Source organism: Ovis aries, chromosome 3 (genome assembly GCF_016772045.2).
Source record: "Ovis aries strain OAR_USU_Benz2616 breed Rambouillet chromosome 3, ARS-UI_Ramb_v3.0, whole genome shotgun sequence".
Lineage (NCBI taxonomy): Eukaryota > Metazoa > Chordata > Mammalia > Artiodactyla > Bovidae > Ovis > Ovis aries.
In genome coordinates, this window is record NC_056056.1 from 51,950,462 (window position 1) to 51,977,037 (window position 26,576).

A 26,576-nucleotide genomic window follows, 5' to 3' on the forward strand; every position below is an offset into this window, starting at 1 on the left:
TTGAGTGAGGTTTTTGCATTTTATTTTTCACTCTCCTTTTCAAAATCTAATGATGAGAAGTGTGTGCAATCTTGTCAGCTCATCTGTCAGCAGAATTTACCAACTTGCTGTAATTGTTCCTCGGCACACTCCAGAGAAGTGAGAAATGAACAGAGATGCTTGTCTCTGTCCACAATGAAAATTCCACAATATGTGAACTGGTTTGCCCACTCCCCCCCCCTGCTTGAGTTAATAAAGACTGGGAACAAAACCTCTTTCTTTTAATATTCCTAGGGAAAAAATTGAACATCTGTAGATGAGTGAGTGAATATTAATAAAGTTGGTGGTAAGAGAGAAGGAAAACAAGAGGGATATGCCACAGCCTGGAAAATTACTAGGCAGAATGTGATATTGGCACCAAAGACCCCATTTTATGCCTGTCTGATCAATCTCAAGACTTCATCAATAACCACACGTGATTAATTACACTGAGATAGCCAAAGAAACCAGCAAAATTAAAATGTGCCCTTTTAGATGGGCAGTGGGCACCTGCATTGTCGTACTGCTTATGATCTGCTCCTTCCTTCTGAAAGACACAGCCCTGAGAGATGGTGTTACTGTGTGCCAAGTTGTGGGTAACAATCAGCATTCAGACTAAAGACAATTATGCAGATAATCTCACATGAAGGCATTGTCTTTCCTCCCTGCACCATCCTTGCCACCTCCTGAGTTTATCCTCTTAAAATTAACAGAGCACAGGATTTTTGAGTACATGTGTCAAACTGTATGCTTTAGAAGACTCTGAACAAGGTGTATCTTTTCATGCCTCAGTTTTCGTGTATGTAAATGGAGAGAATAGTGTGTATGTCATAAGACTATCAAGAAAAGTGTATGAGTTTGTGTATGTAAAGCACTTAGAAAACAATGATAGGCAAATGAAAGGTACCTGAAGCATGTTTTCCATTAGTGTGTGAACACAGAGGCCGCAGCTCCCAGTTAGCCACACAATAATAAGGGCAAACAGCAGATCCACTTGCACCATCTTGTACCCAGAAAACCATTCTGTTTTTTCACTTTTAATAGAGTATTCAGTAAATGACATGAGATAGTCAATACTTAATTATAAAGAAGGCTTTGTCTTAGACAATTTTGCCCAACTAATAGGCTATTGTAAGTGTTCTGAGCACTTTTAAGGTAGGTTAGGAAATTGCCAACACCGTTGGATCATAGAAAAAGCAAAAGAATTCCAGGAAAATATCTACTTCTGCTTCATTGATTACACTAAAGTCTTTGACTGTGTGGATTACAACAAACTGTGGAAAATTCTTCAAGAGATAGGAATACCAAACCATTTCACCTGCCTCCTAAGAAATCTGTAAGCAGGTCAAGAAGCAACAGTTAGAACTGGACATGGGACAACAGACTGGTTCCAAATTGGGAAAGGAGTATGTCAAGGCTGTATATTGTCACTTTGCTTATTTAACTTATACGCAGAGTACATTGTGCGAAATGCCAGGCTGGATGAAGCACAAGCTGGAATCAAGATTGCCAGGAGAAATATCAATAACCTCAGATATGCAGATGACACCTCCCTTATGGCAGAAAGCGAAGAAGAACTAAAGAGCCTTTTGATGAAAGTGAAAGAAGAGACTGAAAAAGTTGACTTAAAACTCAACATTCAGAAAACTAGGATCATAGCATCTGGTCCCATCACTTCATGGCAAATAGATGGGGAAATAATGGAGACAAAGATAGAGTTTCTTTTTTTGGGCTCCAAAATCACTGCAGATGGTGACTGCAGCCATAAAATTAAAAGTTTCTCCTTGGAAGAAAAGCTATGACCAACCTAGACAGCATATTAAAAAGCAGAGACATTCCTTTGCCCACAAAAGTCTGTCTAGTCAAAGCTATGGTTTTTCCAGTAGTCATGTATGGATGTGAGAGTTGGACCATGAAGAAAGCTGAGCACCAACGGATTGATACTTTTGAACTGTGGTGTTGGAGAAGACTCTTGAGAGTCCCTTGGCCAGCAAGGAGATCCAACCTGTCAATCCTAAAGGAAATCAGTCCTGAATATTCATTGGAAGGACTAATGCTGAAGCTGAAACTCTAATTCTTTGGCCACCTGATAGGAAGCACTGACTCATTGGAAAGACCCTGATTCTGGGAAAAATTGAAGGTGGGAGGAGAATGGGATGACAGAGGATGAGATGGTTGGATGGCATCACCAACTCGATGGACATGAGTTTGAGCAAGCTCCAGGAGTTGGTGATGGACAGGGAAGCCTGGCTTACTGCAGTCCGTGGGGTTGCAAAGAGTCAGACATGAGTGAGCAACTGAACTGAACTGAACTGAGGCTAAGCTATGGCTTCCCAGGTAGTGCTCTTGATAAATAATCCACCTGCCAATTCAGGAGATGCCACTGATGCAGGTTCGATCCCTGGGTTGGGAAGATGCCCTAGAGAAGGAAATGGCAACCCACTCCTATATTCTTGCCTGGGAAATCCCATGGACAGAGGAGCCTCATGTGCTATAGTCTATGGGATCACAAAGAGTTAGCCGTGACTGAACACACATGTGCACACAGACTAAGCTATGATATTCAGTAGGTTAGTGCATTGAATGCATTTTTGACTTAAGATATTTTTAACTTACAGTGGGTTTGTTGGAATTTAATCCCATTATAAGTTGAAGGAGATCTGTATGCTGATTTTTCTCTTTTCCTCTGTATTTTTAGACCCCAGAAGAATTAGAAGATGATTCAGACTTTGAGCAGGAAGATTACGATGTGCGTAGCCGGACAAGTGTTCAGACTGAGGATGACCAGCTCATTGCAGGACAGAGTGCACGGGTGAGTGGACATTCAGGACTTTGGTTTGGAGCACAGTGGTTGTGTTCACCAAACTGGTTTGAAGGAATTTCTGATTTCCAGGTACCTGAAACCCTAGAGATTCATGGCCTAGAAATCCAGGCTGTCATCTGGGGTTGTTTCATTTCTAGCAGTTCATATTTTACACAGTGGAAATCACCACCACTGATTCTGATTCCTTCTTACTCCCTTCTGTTTCCATCACTGAAATCATAGCAGCTACATCACAGCAAAACTTGTGTGTATTGTGGATTTGGTGGGGCTTAGAGGTCATAATTAGATGGTTCATTGACCAGGGCATAAGAGGCATAAGAGAATGCTCAGATCTTACCTTTTCCCAGACTTCATAGTTCTTAAAGTCTCCAAGCTTGTTAACCACATAGGTGACAACCACAAATGGAGAATGAGAGTACTACTTTGTTACCAGTGGGGTTGTTATTGCTCCATACTCTGGCCTAGGGTATCTGAGAAACAAGACCACATATTTTGCAGTTGGTTCAGGGACATCAGAGTTGAGAAAGAAGTTTTCCCCCGATACCTACCTAGGCCCAAGGCAGCAGCCCCAGATCCATGTGACTGAAAAAGAAATTACAGAGACATACAAGAAATATAACAGTTAAAGACTGTGGAGCAAGAACCATAAAAAGATCACCACTGTGGCTGACAGTTGAACTCTCTTGAACACTCTGTGAGACAGTCCACCAATAAAAGTGTTCCAAAGAAAATTCTGGAATCTGACCAGTCTTATTAGCTGGAGCTTCTTGAAGATAAGCTACCAGTAATCAAGGCAGGGAGTAGCAGATAAAATTCCTGGGGATTGCAAAAGAGGGTGAGATTCTCCACCCTTTAAAGGCATAGCTTCTATAGAGCTAAAATAATGTAATTATAGTATAACTGAGATATCCTAATGGATATTCTAATTCTCTTTTGTCAAGTTTTCCTTATTAAAAGATAATGAATAGGAAGCATGAGATAGAGATGGCAATTTAGAATAGGGATCTAGAAACTCCAGAAAGTTCAAACTGGCATAAGAATTCTGAAAAAGAGTAGAAAATAGCCAATCAAAGGTTTAAATAAAGATAATTCAGAGAAGACTAAGCTTTATGTTGAGTCAAGAAAGTCTTTGCTTTTAAAATCCCATTTCTCCTGATAGTCACATCCAACAATTAAATGATCTAGAAGATAGAAATGGACATCGTTGGGGGAAGTGTGAGTAAAAGTTAGAACATTGGAGATGTTCTGGATTTGATTTTAGACAGACTTAGTTCTGAATTGTAATGAGTAGGGTGAAGACTATGCTTTGGTACATGCTGCCTAATTTCTCTGAGCTTTTTTTTTATATCATCTATAGTAAATAACAGGCTTGTTTGATAAGATTCCTTTGAGGTTTTGATCACTTAACATTTATAAAATAATGAGCATAATATCTGGCACACATTGAGTGCTCAATAAGGGGATGACTGAAAATTGTTATCTTTTGGAAGAGAAATCTCTTATCACAGGCTGGTAAGAGCAGAAAAGTACACAACAGAGTATGAGGCTCCCTACTTTAAAAGATTCTTTGTAGACTTTAGTTACTCCCCTTAAAATATTGAAAATAGGGAAGTTGATTAAGCGAGAGTCTTTTAAGCCTGTACTGGTGTAACACTACACTAATTCATCAGTCAGATCAATTCATCTTCAAAATGAAGTAAAACAAGCATTTTTATGTCAGTGACAAAGGGCAAGTTTGAGTAACTCACCTAAACATTAATCAGGTCAAAGTCAATTTGATTGACTAACTGCAACTTAGTATTGGTACAGCCTCACTTTTTACAAGGAAAAATGCAGTCCCATTATACTTCCACTTCATGCATCTTATGTTCAAGTTTAAGTCAGTTACAGTGAGTGGAAACAAAAGTCAGATGACATCTATCTTCATCATCTATTATTTCTTCACCCAGTAAGTGAGAAGACAATGGTCTTATTTAAAAGATTTTTCAGCATGAATGATGAACATGGGCCAGGATAGTAAGAACAAACTACCCCTGTAATTCAGCACTTGCTGATTTGTCTTTGTGAACCATCATGAGGTTTGTATGAGTAACTTGCAGCAGACAGCATTAGTTATTGAGTCAGCCTATTTAAGCCTATAATTATATGATGACAAATCAGAGACATAGAATTACGGCCATAAGTTGGAAATAAGAGGGTGCATTGAATTGCTGAGATGACAGATGGTCGAACTTTTGACCACAGAAGTGTGTTAACTTGTTCAAAAGTGTGGAGGAGGCAAAAGTTGTCCCTGACAGAGGCAGTTGCTCTTTCCATCAGCTAGCTCTCCTCTGGTTACTTTGTGTTCTCATTCAGGGAAATTCTCTGAAAATGGCAAATTAAATCCAAGAGGAGGTTAAGGTGGGAAAAAAAGACTTTAGCACCCATTCCAATGTTGCTCTCAAATTCTGAAATTAGAGTGAAGCTTTATTCCCTTTATGTGTTCCCGTCTGCTGTTTGTCTACAATGTTTTATGAGAGAGAAACACACACACAGGGGAGGGGGGGGATTTGAGTGGAGAACAATCATACCCTGATCTGATGAAATATAGAAATTATCAGGACCTTTGATCCTAAACATGATATCTTATAAACTTCTTTCTTTAAAAGCTGACATAGTTAAAATTAATCAACAACTCTTGGGCATTTAACCTTCATGATAAAACATATTATTTGGAGTCACACAAACCTTATTTTAAAAATGGATTAGGGCAAGCTGTACGGCTTTGGGGTAACTTTCTTAACCTCTCTATGCCTCATTTCCTTGTGTGTGACCTCTCTCTCCCACTCTCTCTTTATATATATACATGTATTATCCTACTTCATAATATTATTAGGAGAAAGCATGATGAAAAGTATCCCAAGAGTTATCCAAGAGTTATTACATGATGTTAAGTTTATGAAGAAAATGATGATGCTTGTAGCATAACATAGCCATTCATTAGAAGGCTGGCCAATAATTTAATCTGAAAGAGCTGGATAATTTAGACCATCCTGAAAGTTTTCACTTGAATTAATGAGACAAGAACCTTAATTTTCCAATTCACTTCACAGCCTGAGACAGGTAAAAGTCACCCACTCCTTAATTACTTATGTTTATTATCTTGCTTTAAAACCAAGTGAAGAGAAATGGGCACATTAAGTTTTAACCTTTTAAATCATTATTTATAAACATGCATATACTTAAACCTTTCATGGTAGACTATTGCTGTGTGTTTAAGATACTAATACTTTTCAGTTCAGATGTCCAAAGACTTTAAAAGTAATTTTTCATCTTGGGATTGGGAAAAGAATTCTTTTGAGACTAGAAAAAAGCTCCTTGAGATTTAAATTGATGAAAAAATTCTGGACTGAGAGGTTGCTGGCTTGTGTCAGTGATACACACTTTTATTTAATAAAGTTTGGGCTTTACTGGTGGCTCAGATGATAGAGTCTGGATTCAATCAAAGACCCGAGTTCAGTCCCTGGGTTGGGAAGATCCTCTGGAGAAGGAAATGGTAACCCACTCCTGTATATTTGCCTGGAGAATTCCACAGAGGAGACTGGCGGGCTACAGTCCACGGGATCGCAAAGAGTCGGACACGACTGAGTGACTAACACTTTCACTTTCTTCCCTTAATAAAGTTTAGAACAATCACACAGAAGAAAATGGTTGGATGTTCAGAGGAAAGACTAGGAGCCTGAGGCAGCGGGGTAAGAAATGTTGTGAATTCAAGTCTCTGAGGCCACCGAGTTGAGGTCCCAGATCAACAATCTGGATAGCTGTGCTTGGCTACACAGAAAGCAGAGGAAAATCTCAGACCACCCCAGGCGACCACATGACACAAACAGGAAAAACTGATTCGTTCTCTTCCCCCTGCCTCATCAAAACCATTTTCCTTATGTTTCCTTAGTTTGAGGGAATGAACAATTGCACATTATGTATTTTGTATTCAACTTGACTTGAATGTAGCCAGCCTCTAAGTTGTTGTTTTTTTTTTTCCCCCCTAGCTAGAAGGGCTTTAATGTGTTAACATTTCAAACTGCTGAGTTACATTGATAAGACCTAATTAAAACTCATGTGTTGAATTTTAATTTGATTAACTTGCAAATTTCACAGTTTGTGATCTACTGTTTATAGATAACCTTTTTTTAAATTCCAGTTTCAGAAAAGGTCAACTATGAATTTTTAAAAGCCAAGAGCATTTTAAGAATATTTAGGAAACGACTTTGCTTCATCGATAGCTACGTTAGCAGAAGCAAATGTAATGACTCTTACACCCAAGTCACACACCATTAAGTGCATTATGTGGGTGAAGCACCCCCAGAGTCAAAATAACAGCTTCCTTTGCGAATTTGCTTTGAAGGGGCTGGTTTTTCTTCCGAATTGTGCCCTCAGAAAATGTTTGTCAGTTCTGTTAACTTCTCTCAAACTGTGTCAATAGGGTGAGTGGAGAGATGTGTGAACAGTCAATCAAAAGGTATGCATTTAGTTTCTACACTGAGGCGGATGCTGGGGTCTTTGCCCTCAGGAAACTCAAAGAGAAGTCAGAGGCAGGGCATTAATAGAAATGAGAGAGTCAGAGCAAGGCAGTTAATATTCAAATACTAAACTGCACGATTGAAACTCAAGTGATAACAGTTGACCGACACGTGTAACCTTTTAATACACAAATTAATCCTTTGGGGACAATGATAGGTTTATTGCTAGAATCTGGATATTGAATGTAGAATCTGGAGGTCTGCCCAGCAGTTTTATAGATTCTTTTTTTTTTTTTTTTTTTTTTACGAGAAGCACCTAATACATGCTTTAAATGTTGCTGGTTAGGACTTGTAGGGTATAAGTAAAGCATGGTTATCAATTTTGTATGAGGAGGACAAATGAATCTTAGACACCTTTAGAATATCAGATGGGGTGCTTCAGGAAACTTGTGCAAATCCAAACCTATCTCAAAAGTATTGGAATAGCTGCTTTGAAATTAGTACGATGTTACATATATGAGTTTATAACAAACTTTTGTATATTAACTCTTTTAAAATACATTTTAAAAGTACTTTAAAATACTTTTCGGATAGTAGTATTTTAAATACTTTAACTATTGTATCTGAACTAGTTTGACTTTTAAAATATGGATTTTTAATATTTGTATACACATGCACACACATATTTATAGACCTAAGTTTATATATATATGTATTATATATATAATGTATATATATATACACACACAGACATCATACACATGAAGACACATGCTATTTGTATAAAGTCACACACATACATGCATGGCGTTTAGTAGACATTGTTAGTAAGAGGTAGCATCTGGGAAGCTGCTAGTTCAAGGATACCTTTATGCAAATCAGACCCCTTTACCCTGGGCAGATGAAGCCTTGACTCTAGGATGCTCAGCCCGGTGGACAGAGGCTGCAGTTTCAGTGACCTTTGCCCTGTTGGACTGGAATCACTAGGCAGTGTCTAACCTGCACTGTCCTGCATGGTAATCTCATTGTGCAGGATGGTTAAGTATGGTGTTAGCTGACCTGGCTTTGAATCCTATTCTTACAGTTCATTAGTTGTGTAATGTTCAAAGTTAATTAACTTTCTTGGATCTTGGTATCATCATTAATACAATAGGGATAATAATAGTATTATTCTTATAAAATAATTAAGTAGATAAAATGTTTGACATTTTAAGTCTTTTAGTATAATACCCAGGATGCATGCCTGTGTTCAAGGAATTCTGTTGATTTCCATTTATAGGTAGTCACACAGTCTCTGATTCCATCCCTTCTCTTTGATGGCAGCTATGTAATAAGCTAGAGAAGCAGCTGGAAAGAAAAGCTCATAGAAATAATGATAACAATGGTAACGGTAACCCCATACATGCTTACTGTCACTTTTTCAGACAAACATGTAGCATATTTATTATTTTATTTTCTGTCCATCATAGCATTTTGAAGTAATTGAGGTAATTGTCTACTAACCTTATATTTCAAAAAGTTAAGGATATGATCCAGTAGCAATGAGGTCTTAAGTCAGTGACAGAGCCAGGTTGAGCCCAGTTCTTCTAATCTTGTATCCCCTGATATTTCAGTTAGATATCAGCTACCTCTCCTTAGAACTATTCACTTATACTGGGAGGAGCTTTACAATTTAGAAAGCATTTCGTTTTTTGGGTGTTATTTACTTGTCCCTTGTAAAAACTGTATGTATCCCTAATCATGCTTTCTTGGTCATTCTTCTGGAGGATACCTGTATCCCAGCACCAGAGGGACCCCAGTGCTAACACATGGATTGACATGCTCCTTTCAGTGACGCAGGCTACAAAAGGTGGCGCCATGAACTGGTGTCAGACATTTCACTCAGCACCTGCTACATAAATAGTGTTTAACAAGTACAGTTGATTCTCTTTATTCATGGCCTCATGTTCTATAAAGTCACCATGAATGCTTAATTAGCAACTACAGAATCATTGTTCCTATGGGAAATACAGGGTTAGGTTCCTGAGAGCTGCTAGTCTTAACATTTCCTTCAACCCATCGATACATAATCTTGTTTAAAGAATGCTTCTGTTTTTTTCCCTAGTTTTGGTTCATGAACATTGAATTCATATCTAAGAGCACTAAAACTCATGTGTGAATAAAGTTCGTATAATACATATATATTCTTCATTAGGCACTTTGCAGCCTTCTTGTGCTTAGAGATATGAGACAGCACTTCTACACTAGGGTTGGGGACCATGTTAAACAGCTAAACCACCAACAAAAAGTGCAAAGATGTGGAAAATGTGGTACTAAATAGACTGCAAAAAGGACACTTGTTTCTGGTATGAGTGCTAATACAAGAAGGCAAAGACACCCTTGTTCCACCTCATCTGGGAACATGGATGTCGGATGACTCAAATTTTGGCAGCTCTGCGTGTGTCTGCGAATGACTGAAAGCATCACAAATATTGATTTGCGAGTCAGATAGACTTTAAAGAGTAGGAAAATTTGCAAATTAAAAAAAAAATCCACAAGTAGTGAGAATCAACAGTAGTTCTTCCTTTTCTACATTCCCCTGCTAGCAACTGTTGAAAATCAACTTTTCCTTCCTAATCCTACATTTTATCCCATCACAGCTTTTCTGTGCATACTCATAGGCTCTCCAAGGAGCCATGGCTGACCCAGGATTTCCACAGTGAAGGATTGGGAATGGATATGCCATCCCTGAAGTGCCCTGCATAAAGGATTTTTGTTTGGCCTTTAACCATGGATGGTTTCATTAACACCCACAGATTGTCTCCCCACTCCACTTGGGATGCTCAGATATTCTTTAAAATTCTTTTCTTTCCCAGCAACAGAAGGCCTGTTCTCTTTTTTTTCCCTTCTCTGAACAGATTTCAGTGTTGAAAGAGGTGCATCCTTTCATCCGGTAAAAGTTTCCCAAGACCAAACATAAAAATTGTCAGGAATAGATTCTTTTGAACAAACATATGTCATCACAGCAATAGAGAGGTTCTGCTACTGTCAACGTGCATGTCCCTTTGGATCTTGGTTATTTTTTGTATGTGGGAATGGGGACAGGAAATTTGGGGACCTTACCAGTCTGTGCTTTTTCCTTCCTGGGGCTGGAGAGAAAGGTATTTTCCAGAATGGTGGGACGGCCTACCGGCCTTGTCAGGGTCTGGGTTTGCTGTTAATGGGAGGCAGAGTTGACCTTCTGTCTGTGCTCCTTTTGTCATCATTAGTCATACCTTTTCTGTAACCCACACAGGCCATCATGGCACAGCTACCGCAAGAGGAGAAGGCAAAAATAGCTGAACAGGTGGAGATATTCCACCAAGAGAAAAGCAAGCTGGATGCTGAAGTGGCCAAATGGGATGACAGCGGCAATGATATCATTGTGCTGGCCAAACAGATGTGTATGATCATGATGGAGATGACAGACTTCACAAGGTGAGGCATGGAGACAGGAAGAGGAAGGTTTTCTCCTTAAAAATAGCAGAGGCATCATAATAGTGGGTATTAGCCTGCTGAAAAATTAAAAGGCTCCATCAAAGCAGGGAGTGGTATAAAATTTACCTGTGTAAGTCAACATGATCTGAGCCTGGTTCTTAGTGGATAGGTCTTTTTGGTCAAAAAGAACAGATTCATTTCTGTAATTAGTATTGTTTTAATTACCCATCCTGAATTAGTCACAAAATCAAACTCCTGGAGCTTGGGGGACTGATTTTTGGTCTATGCTATTTTGCAGTGTTTTTAAATATTATTCTGAAGATAAAGTATATGATTTGCTAATATCCCTCAGGGAAAAAATATGTGTATATATATATATATATATATATATGGCATGTGATATCTTTTAATGCTAGCTCATGATTTAGTATTTAATTTCAGCTTATATTTTATACTTACATACAAAGAACTGGGTTCAACAATCTGATTCTCTAATTATGACAGGAAAATTAAACATTGTATAAGTTTTAGACCCTTTTACTCTGAGCAGTATTTTTAATAAATCAGGAGACCAGTCAGAATTTTGTCAGGAGCCTTTTTTTCCTCAGGGGTCATTGCTGTTTCTTCCTTTGCATTTTTATAGTCTCCTCTTTAAAGGGAGCTGACATTTCTGCCCTTCTAACCACATGAAGGGCAGACCAAGGGAGAGCAAAGCTCAACGAAAAGATCCCTGGATTTTTTAGTCCAAATACCAGGTGATTCTGGACCAGTCTCTTACTGTGTTTATTCATTTGTAAAGGAGGAAAGTAATATTCTTCGTATCAACTTTACAGGAGAGTTTAAAATCCAAACAGGTAATGTAGTTATAAAGTATCCTACCATATGAATGAAAGCTACCATTTTACTGTAGATTTTGTTTTTCTGGGAAACACAGACACACAAAGAAACGTGAGCAAAAGTAATGATTCAACATGGTATTTGTTATTAAAGTTATATAAGATGTGCGGCAATGTCAAGATACTACCTAATGGTGACAGTTTTTTAAATGATTGTTGAGTGTTTTTAGTAAGAAAAGGCTATAGTTAATTATGTTGTTGTTTCAGTCCCCAAATCATGTCTGACTCTTTTAGGATCTCTTGGTCTATAGCCCACCAGGCTTCTCTGTTCATGGAATTTTCCAGGCCAGATTATTAAAGTGTGTTGCCATTTCCTTCTCCAGGTTATCTTCCCCACCCAGGAACTGAGACTGAATCTCCTGCATTGGCAGATGTTTTCTTTACTGCTGAGCCACCTGGGAAGCCCACAATTAATTATAGCTTATAATGAAATATGACACATCTCCCCCCATCCTCCTTACCTTTTGCCTGTGGTTAATATGTATTGATGACATTGCTTGGCCTTTTCTCCAAATATTTTAAAATTGTTTTTGACTTCAGTGGAATGACTTAATGTTTTAAGGGTGACTTTTGAGATTTTAAATGTCATTGTATTCGTTAGAAGTTCAAATTTGTACATTTGGCTGATCTTTGCTGGTTTCACAGATTTATTTCACACTCAAAAATAATAGTAGGAAAATACAGTCTGAACCATTAATTAAGTCTTAATTTTCTACAAATCAGACTTATGGTAGCCTCAGTCATTACTTTTCAAGGCCTGTGATGACTTAATTTGCTTGCTTTCAACACTGTATTCGTACTTTATCTGATGGATATTATACGATCCATTAATAACATCTCTTGAACAAATAATCTCATTAATTTAAAGTGAATGATGAATCGAGCCATGTTGCTAGTTAAGATCAGGAAGATGTTTTACAATGCTCTGGATTATATATAACTGTGTCAAAGAAGAGAGATACATTTGAGAAGTCTTGTTAGAGGATATTTAAGACATTTTCTATTAGTCAAAGTATAGTTTTAAAGTGAAAAGAGGGTCACTTCAATTCCTAGGGATTTTGCATAATCATTTTATGCTGATTTGAATAATGAAATGTCTAGACTGTTACTGGTTATCATTTTTTCCCGCTGCCTGGTGAGTAGTTTTATGCCCCTTTGTGAAGCCAAAAGGAAGATACAGTTGTTAATAACCAGAGAAACAGGAGAGGGTGTGAATTGGAAATGAAACACAGGAAGCTGAGATTTTGCTGCTGTCGCCATCTGCAGAGCCTCTTCCTTTTCAAAGAGGTAGCTGATTTGAACCTTTCTTTGTGCCTCTCATCTAAATTCACTGCACTTGACCCTATGTATTACTGTTATTGCCTTGGGTTTTCCACTTTAGGGAGGAATTATGTCAGCTGTATACCTCTAATGACTCTTAGGTACTATGTTCTCTTATTTAAAGGAAGGGATGTAGCTGAGCAGGAATTGAAACTTGACTACTAACCTCAGATCACATATTTATAGGGCACTTTGATGACAGGAAAAAAAAAAAAAAAACACCTTGCGTTTATTATCTTGTTTTCTTCTTATCGGTAGCTAATTCATTAATTTGATTCAGTAATCTCAATGATATCCATTCCATTATTATTAAAAGTAGAGAGGTTCTACCTCATTACTTGTGTAATAACTTGGTCATGGTGGATAAAGCTGGTTATGCCTCACATCTTTTTTCTGTTCATTTCTTGACTTCCATCTCATGGGCGCTGGCAGAAATGATGTCCTGCAGAGGGTGAATCCATATTTTTCATGTCACTTTCAGAAAGAAATAGCATGTGCCAGTCTTGTTCCTGGTAGCAAAAGGTGTGTAGATGGCAGCAGTTCAGGAAAGAAACTCACATTTAATTGTACAGCAAGAGACAAAACTGTCTTTTTAGATCAACTATAAGTTCTGATCTTGAAAGGAACTGGGTTCAGGCTAATAAGAAGCTTTCAGGTTACAATCAACTGTAAAGTACTGAGCACTAGACTAAATGATCAAGTAATCACCCTGGTACTCCCAAACGTCATCCCTGCCTTGGTATGGACAGTCAGGACTCCAGTCCAACTGACAGTTCAACTAGTCCATGTTCTAATTCTTGACTCTTGTCAGTTAACATATGCCATACCTGGCCATTAAATGCCATCCACCCAACTCCTTTGCACCAAAATTTTCTTTCCTCTTTTCATGAAATAATATAAAAATCTTGAGTTTGCTATCCAAAGCCTACCTTTATTGACCCTTAGATTCCTTCTCAATTTTTTTTTCTTTCCAGTTTTTCTTTTTAATTTTAATTTTTACTTTATTCTACTTTACAATACTGTATTGGTTTTGCCATACATTGACATGAATCCACCACAGGTGTACATGAGTTCCCAAACATGAACCCCCCTCCCACCTCCCACCCCATATCATCTCTCTGGATCATCTGCGTGCAGCAGCCCCAAGCATCCTGTATCCTGCATCAAACATAGACTGGCGATTCATTTCTTACATGATAGTATACATTTTTCAATGCCATTCTCCCAAATCATTCCACCCTCTCCCTCTCCCTCAGAGTCCAAAAGTCTGCTCTACACATCTGTGTCTCTTTTGCTGTCTCGCATACAGGGTCATCATTACCATCTTTCTAAATTCCATATATATGTGAGTTATGAACAACCTAGATAGCATATTCAAAAGCGGAGACATTACTTTGCCGACTAAGGTCCGTCTAGTCAAGTCTATGGTTTTTCCAGTAGTCATGTATGGATGTGAGAGTTGGACTGTGAAGAAGGCTGAGCCCCGAAGAATTGATGCTTTTGAACTGTGGTGTTGGAGAAGACTCTTGAGAGTCCCTTGGACTGCAAGGAGATCCAACCAGTCCGTTCTAAAGGAGATCAACCCGGGGATTTCTTTGGAAGGAATGATGCTAAAGCTGAAACTCCAGTACTTTGGCCACCTCATGTGAAGAATTGACTCATTGGAGAAGACTTTGATGCTGGGAGGGATTGGGGGCAGGAAGAGAAGGGGACGACAGAGGAGGAGATGGCTGGACGGCATCACTGACTCGATGGACGTGACTCTGAGTGAACTCCGGGAGTTGGTGATGGACAGGGAGGCCTGGCGTGCTGCGATTCATGGGGTCGCAAAGAGTCGGACACGACTAAGCGACTGAATTGAACTGAACTGAACTGATACTGTATCGGTGTTTTTCTTTCTGGCCTTCTCAATTTTTTATGTATCTGTACTTCAGCTTCAAGACCATTCTCTAAATGTTATTTCCTTGCATGATTCAGCTAATGGTCCTGCAGTCTCATCTGACTTATCTTTAATCCCCAGATTAATTCAACTTTTCCACTGTGCTATCTTTATGCTGCTTCAGCTGACTGGTGGAAGGGATATTTCCAAACTGTGTTTTATGGACTCTGGTTCTGAAAAGAAGCTTCTATGATTCAGTACATATATAAATATACTCCTTACCTAACGATACCTCATTACTGGAGAGTCACATCTTATATTGATCAGTTAGAGGTATTGAGAAAACTACAGCAAATAAATGGTTTTAATTTGGATATACTCAGAATTTAAAAATTCTGGGTGCTGAGTACATTAACTCAGAGTGTACTCACACATTGATTTTTCACATTAATGCCCATTACCTTTTCATGAAATAAATATTAATTAGTTGTTTAGTTGTGGATAGCAAGAACATGGTAATAGATTTCCTTGTTTTTTTTTTTTTTGCAGTGACCATTTCCTGGGAAAGCTTCCAAATATTGACCCTTGTATAAAAATCGCCTATTGCCAAAAGAGACATTTCATGAATCTATATAGTAGAGTTAATTTCACTCTTGATGTTTTTTCAAGAAAACTAAAAATATGTTTCCAATGGTACAATAACATGTCTTTTGTCTTTAAGGTCACAAGGTTCCTCAAAGCACCTTTCAAAATTCCTCAAATAGAGAACCTGATCTGAATTAGGGAGAGACATAGGGTCTAAGCCATTAGTTTGAGACTGGGAGCTACAACCAGTGGGGTAGTCACTTTGTCAACACTGCTTTCCACTGACTGTGTTATCATGTTCCGTTGCTAAGTCATGTTTGATTCTTTGTGACCCCATGGAGCCTGCCAGGCTCCTATGTCCATGGGATTTCCCAAGCAAGAATACTGTATTAGGTTGCCATTTCCTTCTCCAGGAGATCTTCCTGACCCAGGGACTGAACCTGCGTCTCCTGCATTGGTAGGCTTATTCTTTACCTCTGAGCCAACTGGGAAACCCACTGTCCACTGACAGGAAGACTCAAACGTCTGATGTTTTGGGGTCTGATCTATATATCTATCTATATCTATATATTTGTTGTTAACCATTTTTTATTTCTGTTCCCACTTCACATTATTCCAAAGACTGTTGCTCATTTAGCCCTGTGTTGCCCAATACAGTGGCCCCAATCACATACGGCTGTTTAAATTAATTAGTTTTTTTTACTGTAGTGAAGAATACATACAATGAAATTTGCCATTTTAAGCATTTTTCAATGTACAGTTCTGTGGCACTAAGTATACTGACACTGTTGTGCAACTGTCACCAACATCTATCTCTAGCACTTTTTCATCTTCCCCAACAGAAACCCTGACCATTGAACTCTTCATTCCTCATTCCCCTCTACCCTCAGCACCTGGCAACCACCATTCTTTTTCCTATCACTATGAACTTGACTAAGTATCTCATGCAGTGGAAACAAATAACATTTTTCTCTTTGTGACTGGCTTATTTCACTTAGCATCATGTTCTCAACCAGTATTGAATGCCAGGGAATTGGTGTTTTTGAACTGTGGTGCTGAAGAAGACTCTTGACAGTCCCTTGGACAGCAAGGAGAGCAAACCAGTCAATCCTAAAGGAAATCAGGCCTGAATATTCATTGGCAGGACTGATGCTGAAGCTCAGCTTTGGCCACTGTGAAGAGCCCACTCATTGGGAAAGACCCAGATGCTGGGAAAGATTGAGGGCAAGAGAAGAAGGGGGTGGCAGAGGATGAAATGGTTGGATGGCATCACTGACCCAATGGACATGACTTTGAACAAACTCAGGGAGATGGTGAAGGACAGGGAAGCCTGGCATGCTGCAGTTCATGGGGTCGCAGAGAATCCAACACAACTTAGCAACTAAAAAACAAGAAAAATGTTCTCAAGGTTCAGCCATGTTATAGTTCATGTTGGACTTTCATTTCTTCTTAAGGCTAAGTAATATTTTATTGAATATATATATATTATATTTTGCTTATCCATTCATCAATTTTGGGGCACTTGGTTTACGAATAGTTTTGCTATGAACATGGGTATACAAATACCTCTTCAAGATCTTGCTTTCAATCCTTCAGGCATTCCACCCAGAATTGGAGTTGCTAGATCATATGGTAGTTCTGTGTTTAATTTTTTGAGGAACCACTGTACGGTTTTACATAGCAGCTGCACCATTTTACATTCCCATTAATGGTACACAAAAGTTGCAACTTCTTCACATCCTTGCCAAGACTTCTTATTTTTTTTTTTTGTTTGTTTGTTTTTACAGCAACCATTTTAGTGTGAGATGGTATCTCACTGTGATCTTGAAATGTATTTTCCTAATAATCAATGGTGTTAAGCATTTTTATGTACTGATTAGCTATTCTATATCTTCTTTGGAGAAATGTATATTCAAGCACTTTGCCTTTCTTTTTTTTTTAAATTCAGGTTGATTTTTAGTGTTGAATTGTAGCAGTTTTTCTGTATTCTGGGTTTTAACCCCTTGTCAGATATAGGATTTTAAAATATTTTCTCTTATTCTATGGATTGCATTTTTACTCTGTTGATTGTATCCTTTAATTCACAGATTTTAAATTTTGATAGAGTTAAATTTGCCAATTAATATTGCTGCTGTTGTCTGTGTTCTTGGTGTCATAGTCAAGAAATCATTGCCAAATCCAATGTCATGAAGTTTTTCCCTTAAATTTGCTTGTACGATATATATAGATTAGCTCTTACAATCCACTTCCAGTTAATTTTTAATATGCTATGAGTTAAGGGTCTTGCTTCATTTTTTTGCATGTGAATATCAATTTTCTGAAATATATATATATATATATATATATTGCAAAATGATTACCCCCATAGTATAAGCTAACACTTTCAACAGGAAGAACTTCTTAAAGAAGTTTCAGAAAGTGCAAACTCTAGTAGAAATGATTGATACATTTTACCACAATAAAATTAAAAATTATACTTTAAAAAAGCTGTTACAAAAGTAAACATACAGGCTAAGACTGGAAGAAGTAATTTGCAACATGATTAACAAAAGGTCAAAATTCAAAATATCTAAAAAACAGAGACAAGGAATTTAGGTAAAAAAAGAAAACAATGGAAAAATGTGTAAAAATCTTGAATAAAAACTCAGAGAAAAGAGCATATAAATGATTGATTGTAATGATCAATAAATGATAAACAAAGTGACTCAGATTCCTCTATCATCACGGAAAAGAAAATTACATTTTTTTCTTATACATCAGATTGACAGAAAAATAAGAAAATAAATATAATCTTAAATTATGAAGTATACTTGTAGAAAAATGCATTAAAGAAATGTATACCTTAAATGTTATAAACTTTATAACCATATTCCAGCTCCAGAAGCCCCTTGAAACCTCCTTCAGATCATAATAGCCTTACTCTCAACTTGAAACAGGGCTCAGTGTTATGTGGCAGCCTGGGTGGGAAGGGAGTTTGGGAAAGAAAAGATACATGTATCCTTTCTACTAAGTTGACTTTTGGCAGCAACTTTCTAATTTTCTAGGGCAAAAAAAAGAAGCCATAGAGGGAGTACTATCATGGCAGTTTTCAAGCTACCAGTGTGTCTACTGACAGTTTTACACTCAGCTCTTGTGAGCATGTAGAAACCCACTCTTACATTCAAGTGCCATTTTCTTCACTTATTTTTTTTTTTCTTGTTAACAACTAGGTTTATTTTCTATATCAGTTTTCCCTTTTTTTAAAAAAATTTTCTGTGTTCTATTGTTTTCTTACAAAAAAAAAACCAAAACACTTTTATTTTGTATTGGGTATTCCCCGGTGGCTCAGATGATAAAGAATCCACCTGCAATGCGGGAGAGCTGGGTTAAATCCCTGGGTTGGAAAGATCCCCTGGAGAAGGGAATGGCTACTCACTCCACTATTCTGGCCTAGAGAATTCCATGGACAGAGGAGGATGGTGGGCTACAGTCCATGGGGTCGCAAAGAGTCGATAGGACTGAGAGACTTTCACTCACTACAGTCGATTAATAAACAATGTTGTGATAGTTTCAGGTAAACAGCAAAAGGACTCAGCCATACATATACATGTATTCATTCTTTCATAATCTCCCCTCCCATCCAGGCTGCCACATAACACTGAGCAGTGTTCCATATCCAAATTTTGCTATCCAGTAGGTCCTTGTTGCTTATCTATTTTAAATATAGCAATGTGTACATGTCTATCCCACATTCTATTATTTTCTAACTCATAAATCTATTCTTGTAATATTTTTAAATTTTTTAAAAATTGAAGTATAATTGATCGATGTTGTGCCAGTCTACTGTACAGCAAAGGGACCCAGTTATACACATATAGACATTAAAAAATATTCTTTATCATTATGTTTTATCATATGATATTGAATATAGTGGGCTTCCCAGGTGGCTCAGTGGTAAAGAATCTCCTGCCAATGCCAGAAGATGCAAGAGATGCGGGTTCCCTCCTTGGGTCAGGAAGATCCCTTGGAGAAGGAAATAGTAATGCACTCTAGTATTCTTGCCTGGAAAATTCCATGGACAGAGGAGTCTGATGGGCTACAGTCCATGGGATCACAAAGACTCAGACATGACTGAGCAGCTGAGCACAACATTGATTATAGTGCCCTGTGCTATACAGTAAAAGCTTGTTGGTGTTTCTTCCTCCTACATATAATAGTTTGCATCTGCTAATCCCACTTTCCCAGTCCTTCCCTCCTCCACCCCTCCTCCATGGCAACCAACAAAATTGTGATTAGGGGCATAGAGGTTCAGTCCTTTTTTTCCTCTTCTTATCATCTTGGGCAGGTCACTTAGCCTCCTCTTTGGATTTCAGCTTTCTCAACTAGAAAACAAAATATTTGATGATCTCAAAATTTCTACATTGCTCTCTAGTTTCATGAAATACATCCCTATCATCCACCTGTGACTCCAAGAATTGAATTCAGTCCACAGTGTGAATTCTAGTCTCAAACTTTTAAAATAACAATATAATAGTAAATCTGTAGTCTCTTTTTGATTACAAGAAGACAGGCTTCTAATGATGCTTTAGCTCATTTAGGAGCCTGAGCCTCAGACAGATTCAAGCCTCTATAAATGTCAGAATCAATCCACTGTTGAAAGTTATCATGAAAGGTTCATGAATAAGCATTTCTACAAATCCTTTGAAATTCTTGGATTAAACAAACACCGAGATTGTTATTAATGAAATATCAAGTATAATGCAGCCCTTTGTGAATGGGTTAGTGAAAGTGAAAGTCGCTCAGTTGTGTCTGACTCTTTGCAGCCCCATGGACTATACAGTCCATAGAATTCTCCAGGCCAGAATACTGGAGTGGGTAGCCTTCCCCTTCTCCAGGGGATCTTCCTAACCCAGGGATCAAACCCAGGTCTCCTGCATTGCAGGAGGATTTTTTTTTACCAGTTGAGCTGTAAGGGAAGCCCAAGAATACTGGAGTGGGTAGCTTATCCCTTCTCCAGCAGGAATGGGTTAAGATGAAGGCAAAAAGTAACAACAATTTTTTATCAGAGTAGGATTGTAAAAAAAGATTTTCTAAGGTTTGGAAGTTACAGAGAAATAAATAATAATGAGAATACTATTAAATATTGACAGATTCTGCATCTAGAATTTCCTTTAAAAATATAAACCAAAAATAAAACGTTATTTAGAGGTAATTTAAAAAAGAATGTGACAGAATGAGAGCCAAATTGTCACAGAATCTTTAATTCACTCATATTATATAAAGTGCACATGTAAAATCTATGTATTTAAAAATCTATATAACAACTGGATAGAGCCAATGTCTTTAGTGGAAGAGTTAATGTTCAGTTCAGTTCAGTTGTTTAGTCGACTCTTTGCAACCCTGTGGACTGCAGGCTTCCCTGTTCATCACCAACTCCCAGAGCCTACTCAAACTCATGACCATTGCGTCAGTGATGCCATCCAGTCATCTCGTCGACATGCCATCATGTCGTCCCCTTCTTCTCCCACCTTCAGTCTTTCCCAGAATCAGGGTCTTTTTCAGTGAGTCAGTTCTTCCATCAGGTGGCCAAAGTATTGAAGCTTCAGCTTCAGCATCAGTCCTTCCAAAGAATATTCAGGATTGATTTTTTTTAGGATGGATTGGTTGGCTCTCCTTGCAGTCCAAGAGACTCTTAAGAGTCTTCTCTAACACCACAGTTCAAAAGTACCAATTTTTCGGTGCTCAGCTTTCTTTATAGTCCAACTCTCACATCCATACATGACTACTGGAAAAACCATAGCTTTGAGAATATGGACCTTTGTTGGCAAAGGAATGTCTCTGCTTTTTAATATGCTGTCTAGGTTGGTCATAACTTTTCTTCCAAGGAGTGTCTTTTTTTCATGGCTGCAGTCACCATCTGCACTGATTTTAGAGGACCCAAAATAAAGTCTCTCACTGTTTCCATTGTTTCCTCATCTATTTGCCATGGATTGATGGGACCAGATGCTATGATCTTAGTTTTCTGAATGTTGAGTTTTAAGCCAACTTTTTCACTCTCCTCTTTCACTTTCTATAGTTGCTGTTGTCATGCTAAGTCTGCTAAGTCACTTCAGTCATGTCTGACTCTGTGTGACCCCAGAGATGGCAGCCCACCAGGCTCCCCCATCCCTGGGGTTCTCCAGGCAAGAACAATGGAGTGGGTTGCCATTGCCTTCTCCAATGCATGAAAGTGAAAAGTGAAAGTGAAGTCACTCAGTCGTGTCCGACTCTTAGCAACCCCATGGACTGCAGCCCACCAGGTCCCTCCATCCATGGGATTTTCCAGGCAAGAGTACTGGAGTGGAGTGTCATTGCCTTCTCCAATGTTGCCATAGCAAAATGAAATATCTCAAGTTTTGAATTTCCCTATGTACAGGTTTAACCATTGATGTGAACACAATGTATCTTACTTTTAGCTACTAACACTAAAAATTCCAGAAGCAAAATTAAGAGGGAAACAAAATGCCCTTCATTTACATTTATTTTCTAAAGTCATTTTAAGTCTTCCATTTTATAAAATGTGATTATGGAACAATGGCAATCATTGCCTACTCCCTATGCAATCTAAATAAATGACTTCTGAGTAGCTTTTCTCTGTATCTCACCACATGTTTAACTATAGGATTATAATTTTGTAGCCCTAAAAAATGCATTGATTTTTACATGCATATGAGGAGACCAGTTGGAGTAGGAAATCACAACTCCAGTATTCTTGCCTGGAAAATGCCACGGGCAGAGGACCCTGGCAGGCTACAGTCCATGGAGCTGCAAAAAGTTGGACATGACTGAGCAACCGAGCACAAGGAGATCAGTAACAATGCTAAAAATAGAAGAATAAATGTATTTAGTCTATCATGTTATTTACCTTTCAAGAAAAGAGAAGGTATATCATATGCAACATTTTGTTTAAAAATTTATAATGCAGCATAGTTTCTTTTTTCCTTTCTAATAAATATTTGAAAGACATGTAATATTAAACAGTTCACCTAATTGAAAACCTTATGTGAAAATACTGGGGCAATGGTTTTTGGCAACATAAAGACATCTACTGTCACACAGTGTTCTATGAGTGTTCTTTCATAAGTCAGCCCCAGAAGCATATAAGCCAGCAAGAGAAAGAGCTCAGCAGATTTCTGAAATTTTGGCCAAATAGTCCCCAGTTATGGACAGGAGACAATGGTTTCTCAAAGAGCCAGAGTGGACTTAAAAATATAATTAACATAATAATAATGCTGGGCATGGTGTGAAAGACAGTGAATGAGCATTTATTTTGGCTAGACTGATTTAAATTTAGAATTTATCACATGATTTGCATAAGCTTGGGTGAGTTAATCACTTTAGTCTATTTTTCTCTTCTCTAAAATGGGGATGATGATGCCTGCTTGTTAGGGTTGTTATGAAGATAAATGTATACAACAGCATAGACACATGATAAGCATTTACATGTTAAATTCCCATTGCCCTTGTAGTGATCATCTTTTTTAATGGACCACTGTTCAAAAAATATAGAAATTCATGTAAAGAATAAAATGTGAGCATGCCCATCCAGATAGGGAAAAATATTCCCTGAAAATGAATGTAAATAAAGTGGATTATTTAAATGGAAATTGAAGTGAATCAAGAATACATTCAAATTTCCTCTAACGTGGTCAGAGCCAAATCAAATACAAAAGCAGAGTCCTGGACAAACAATATGGTAGGTGTGTCTATTTCCTGCCATAAAGTGAATTTCTAATTATGTTGTGCCTGTTGTTTTAGAGGTAAAGGCCCGTTGAAAAATACATCTGATGTCATTAACGCCGCCAAGAAAATTGCCGAAGCAGGTTCTCGAATGGACAAATTAGCCCGAGCTGTGGCTGATCAGGTAATATAAGAGGGAAGAGCAAGCACATGTTGAGTGGGGTCATTAACTAGCTCTTGGGTTCTGTAATGGGTTTTATGCACTCTATTAAATGCCTCTGAAGAATGAATTGTAGAGAATTGCTATCATTTTACAAACTGACCTCGAACTCTATCGAGATCGAGTTGATGCCAAAGGTGGGTTCTGTTTTCAAAGTTCCTTTAGAAAGAAAGGTATCCACTTTTTAAGAGACATAACCTTCAAAGAATCATGGATTATCCTGACTGTCCTCATTCAGAAATTCAATGATATTGTTAAGTGGGAAGCAAAAGAAACAACTTTATTTCTTGTTATAATTGATCTTGCTATAATGATGCTCTTTCTAATTCATTATAATTTATGTCCTGGCATAAATGTGGTAAATCCACATAATAAAAAACATTCAGATTTCAGCTTTATTTTCATCCAGACTCAAAGTGCATCAGAAATTAACACAGTTCTCAGAGTATCTTTTATGCCTTTAGATTGAATTAAGATTCACATTAAAATAGTTCTCAATCTCAAGGTTGAATATTTGAGTTTGTGTCCCTCTGTTCATTTTATTTTGCTGAACTGGAACTCTAAAATCCTGTTCTAAGTATGTCTTCTTTCAATAATAAGCCATTTCTTATAAGTGTACTTTAGGCAACAGACGCTTTCAAATAACTGATGCTTATCTCTTTAAATGATGGTGGCTTACAGTTGGAGCCAGTTTCAAAGGAAAATGTCTTAAAATATATATTAAGATTCTGAAATAGAAAATATTATATAAAATGTTATTTACATGGAAAAAACATTATGAACACGAATTTACTACAAAACAGATCATCATCTTTGGGAACACTGAAAGATTTAGGATTTTTCCCTCCTCTGTGGAGGATGGCTTTTCTGGTGGCTCAGTTGGTAGAGAATCTGCCTGCAATGCAAGAGACTGCCAGTGATGCAGGAGATGTAGGTTCAGTCCCTGGGTCAGGAAGATCCCCTGGAGAAGGGAATGGCTACCCACTCCAGCCTTCCTGCCTGGGAAATTCCATGGCGGACTACAGCCCACGGGATCACAAAGAGCTGGACATGACTTAACCACTAAACCACAACCACCTCTTTCCATACATGGCCATGGTCTCCTGTGGTTTTTGAGTTGCTTCCTATATTTTATCTCCCTCATTTTTTAATATGAGAGTGTTCCTGTTCCTATAAATACTTGCCTTCAATATCCCATAATATAGAATACCTCAAGTCAGTACCGAATTTACTCATCTTCTAAAGTCTGAAAAGAAAAACTCGTGATTAAACTATTGGGATTACTTTTAAAATAAGCCAACAGATTGTCTCATATTATATATATGATAGCAAATGCGGGGGAATGTTTTGCTTACTTTTGAATTTTTAGAAACACTTAAGAGTAAAAATAATTTACTAAATATTACCAGAATTTTAAAATCTCCTGAAATTTATAGTGATTAAGGACCAAACCATTGTTATATTGCTAATTTCAGGGCACTACTGATTGCCAAGATTCCTACATTTTGGAGCAAAGGTTGAGTTCCATATGTCACCCAGAAGGTTCATGTAAAAGAGAGGAGAGAAAATGAGTTTATTTGAAAATAGCACTCATACATGCAAGCATACAGAAATGCATCAGCCAGGAAAGAATGCTGCATTCTTTTCTGCAAATGTTGAGGCAATTTTCTGCAAATGTTGGGATAAGTGGAGTGACCAGAGATTGGCAGTTGGTCCTGAGAGAGGATTGTGCTAGGATGGACTCCTAAGGAGTAAAAGTAGATGAAGTTTGGATGGTTTTTCCATTATATTCTGAATCTCAATGGCTGAAACTACTTCTCAGTATGTTTAGGCTCCTTGAGCTCAATATTTTTATTGTGATTCTTGTTTTTGATTTTGTAATTTTGGATCTTTATTTCCAACAATTATGTATCAGGAAACATAACCCCCAAACAGCTTTGATATCTGGAAAACAAATCACATATGCACACACACATACAAATCCCAGGATTTTAGACGTATCTTGGGATTGTGACAAAGTATTAAAATGATATTTAATGATGACTTAATGAAGAAAAGATAAACATAACCTCTTTGTAGCATTCTTCCTGTCATCAGTTGTGAAGCAACCTGCAATTTTTGCTAAAGTTTTGTCTGAATGGAACATTTCTTTTTCAAATAATGCATCTATTTCTACTATTCCAATGGTATAAGAGTTATTTTTCTTGGTCCATAATGCCTTTATTTGTGTTTTAAATACTTCAGTTTAAATAACAGAATAGAATGAGCATTTCCAAAATGTGCATTGGTTGGCTTTATTTTGCCAGAAAATATTTTTATGAAGATTTGAGATATGCACACAGTATAAACTTTTTACGGACTGTTGCGTTTTTAATTACTGTTCCATTGAGATAGAACTTCCATTTTAATTTGCTGCAAGGTATTTGTATCAAAGGCCTTTAGGGAGATATCATTTTAAAGTTAATTCCTTTCAGTATATGGGTCTCTGGAGTAGGATAAATATTACAGCATGAAGAACTTGTAGGAAGCTAAAAACAGTCTCTGTGGGATTCTTTCTTGATATATGCAGTTAGTGCAAAAAAAAAAATACCACAATGGTAAGTGTTATGTATCAAAAAGACCCCTTTGTAACTTATTAAATAAATGGCTATGTCAAATGACTGGGTTCACAGTATTAATGAAAGAATTCCCTTTCTTGAGCTTGAAGGAAGCTTAGCTGGAGTCTTTTTCTCATACTTTTGTTCTAAATAAGGTACTTTACTTTGGGCTGTGGGTACTCGTTTCTTACAGTGTTTCATTAAGGATCTGGTGATTATATGTCCTTTTTAAGTGCCAGATTGAGGGAGAACAATAGAATGTCCTGGAGAATTTTGAACTGAACTTTGGATAGCAATAGGAATATACTTAAATTGCTGGATAGCCATTGACATTGAAGCTTCAGAAATGCTTTAGGGAATCATGTAAATGTCTCTGAAAGTGTTCAGCTCTGTTCAGTGTGTATTTGATGGACATCTACCGACTTAAGATACAAAGAGAATTCAAAATCCTTGGTCACCAGATTTTTTAATAAGAATTCAAAATCTCTGCTGCATCTTTGGAAGGGTCCTGTTGTTACACTGATGAGCTTATTTCAATGGGCTTCAAACTCATTTTACTCACATCTTTTTCTTGTACAATGGTC

General features: G+C 37.6%; 1 protein-coding gene across 4 annotated transcripts in view; it reads left to right on the forward strand.

Moving 5' to 3' along the window:
* CTNNA2 (catenin alpha 2) overlaps positions 1-26,576 on the forward strand; it is a 1,404,594-nt gene that overhangs the window by 1,336,050 nt on the left and 41,968 nt on the right. For all 4 annotated transcript variants that reach the window (XM_012169003.5, XM_042246023.2, XM_042246024.2 and 1 more), the window contains exons 14-16: positions 2,717-2,830; positions 10,616-10,797; positions 23,254-23,359. In XM_012169003.5, coding sequence (XP_012024393.2) covers positions 2,717-2,830; positions 10,616-10,797; positions 23,254-23,359 — 402 coding nt within the window. The remainder of the gene's footprint in view (positions 1-2,716; positions 2,831-10,615; positions 10,798-23,253; positions 23,360-26,576) is intronic.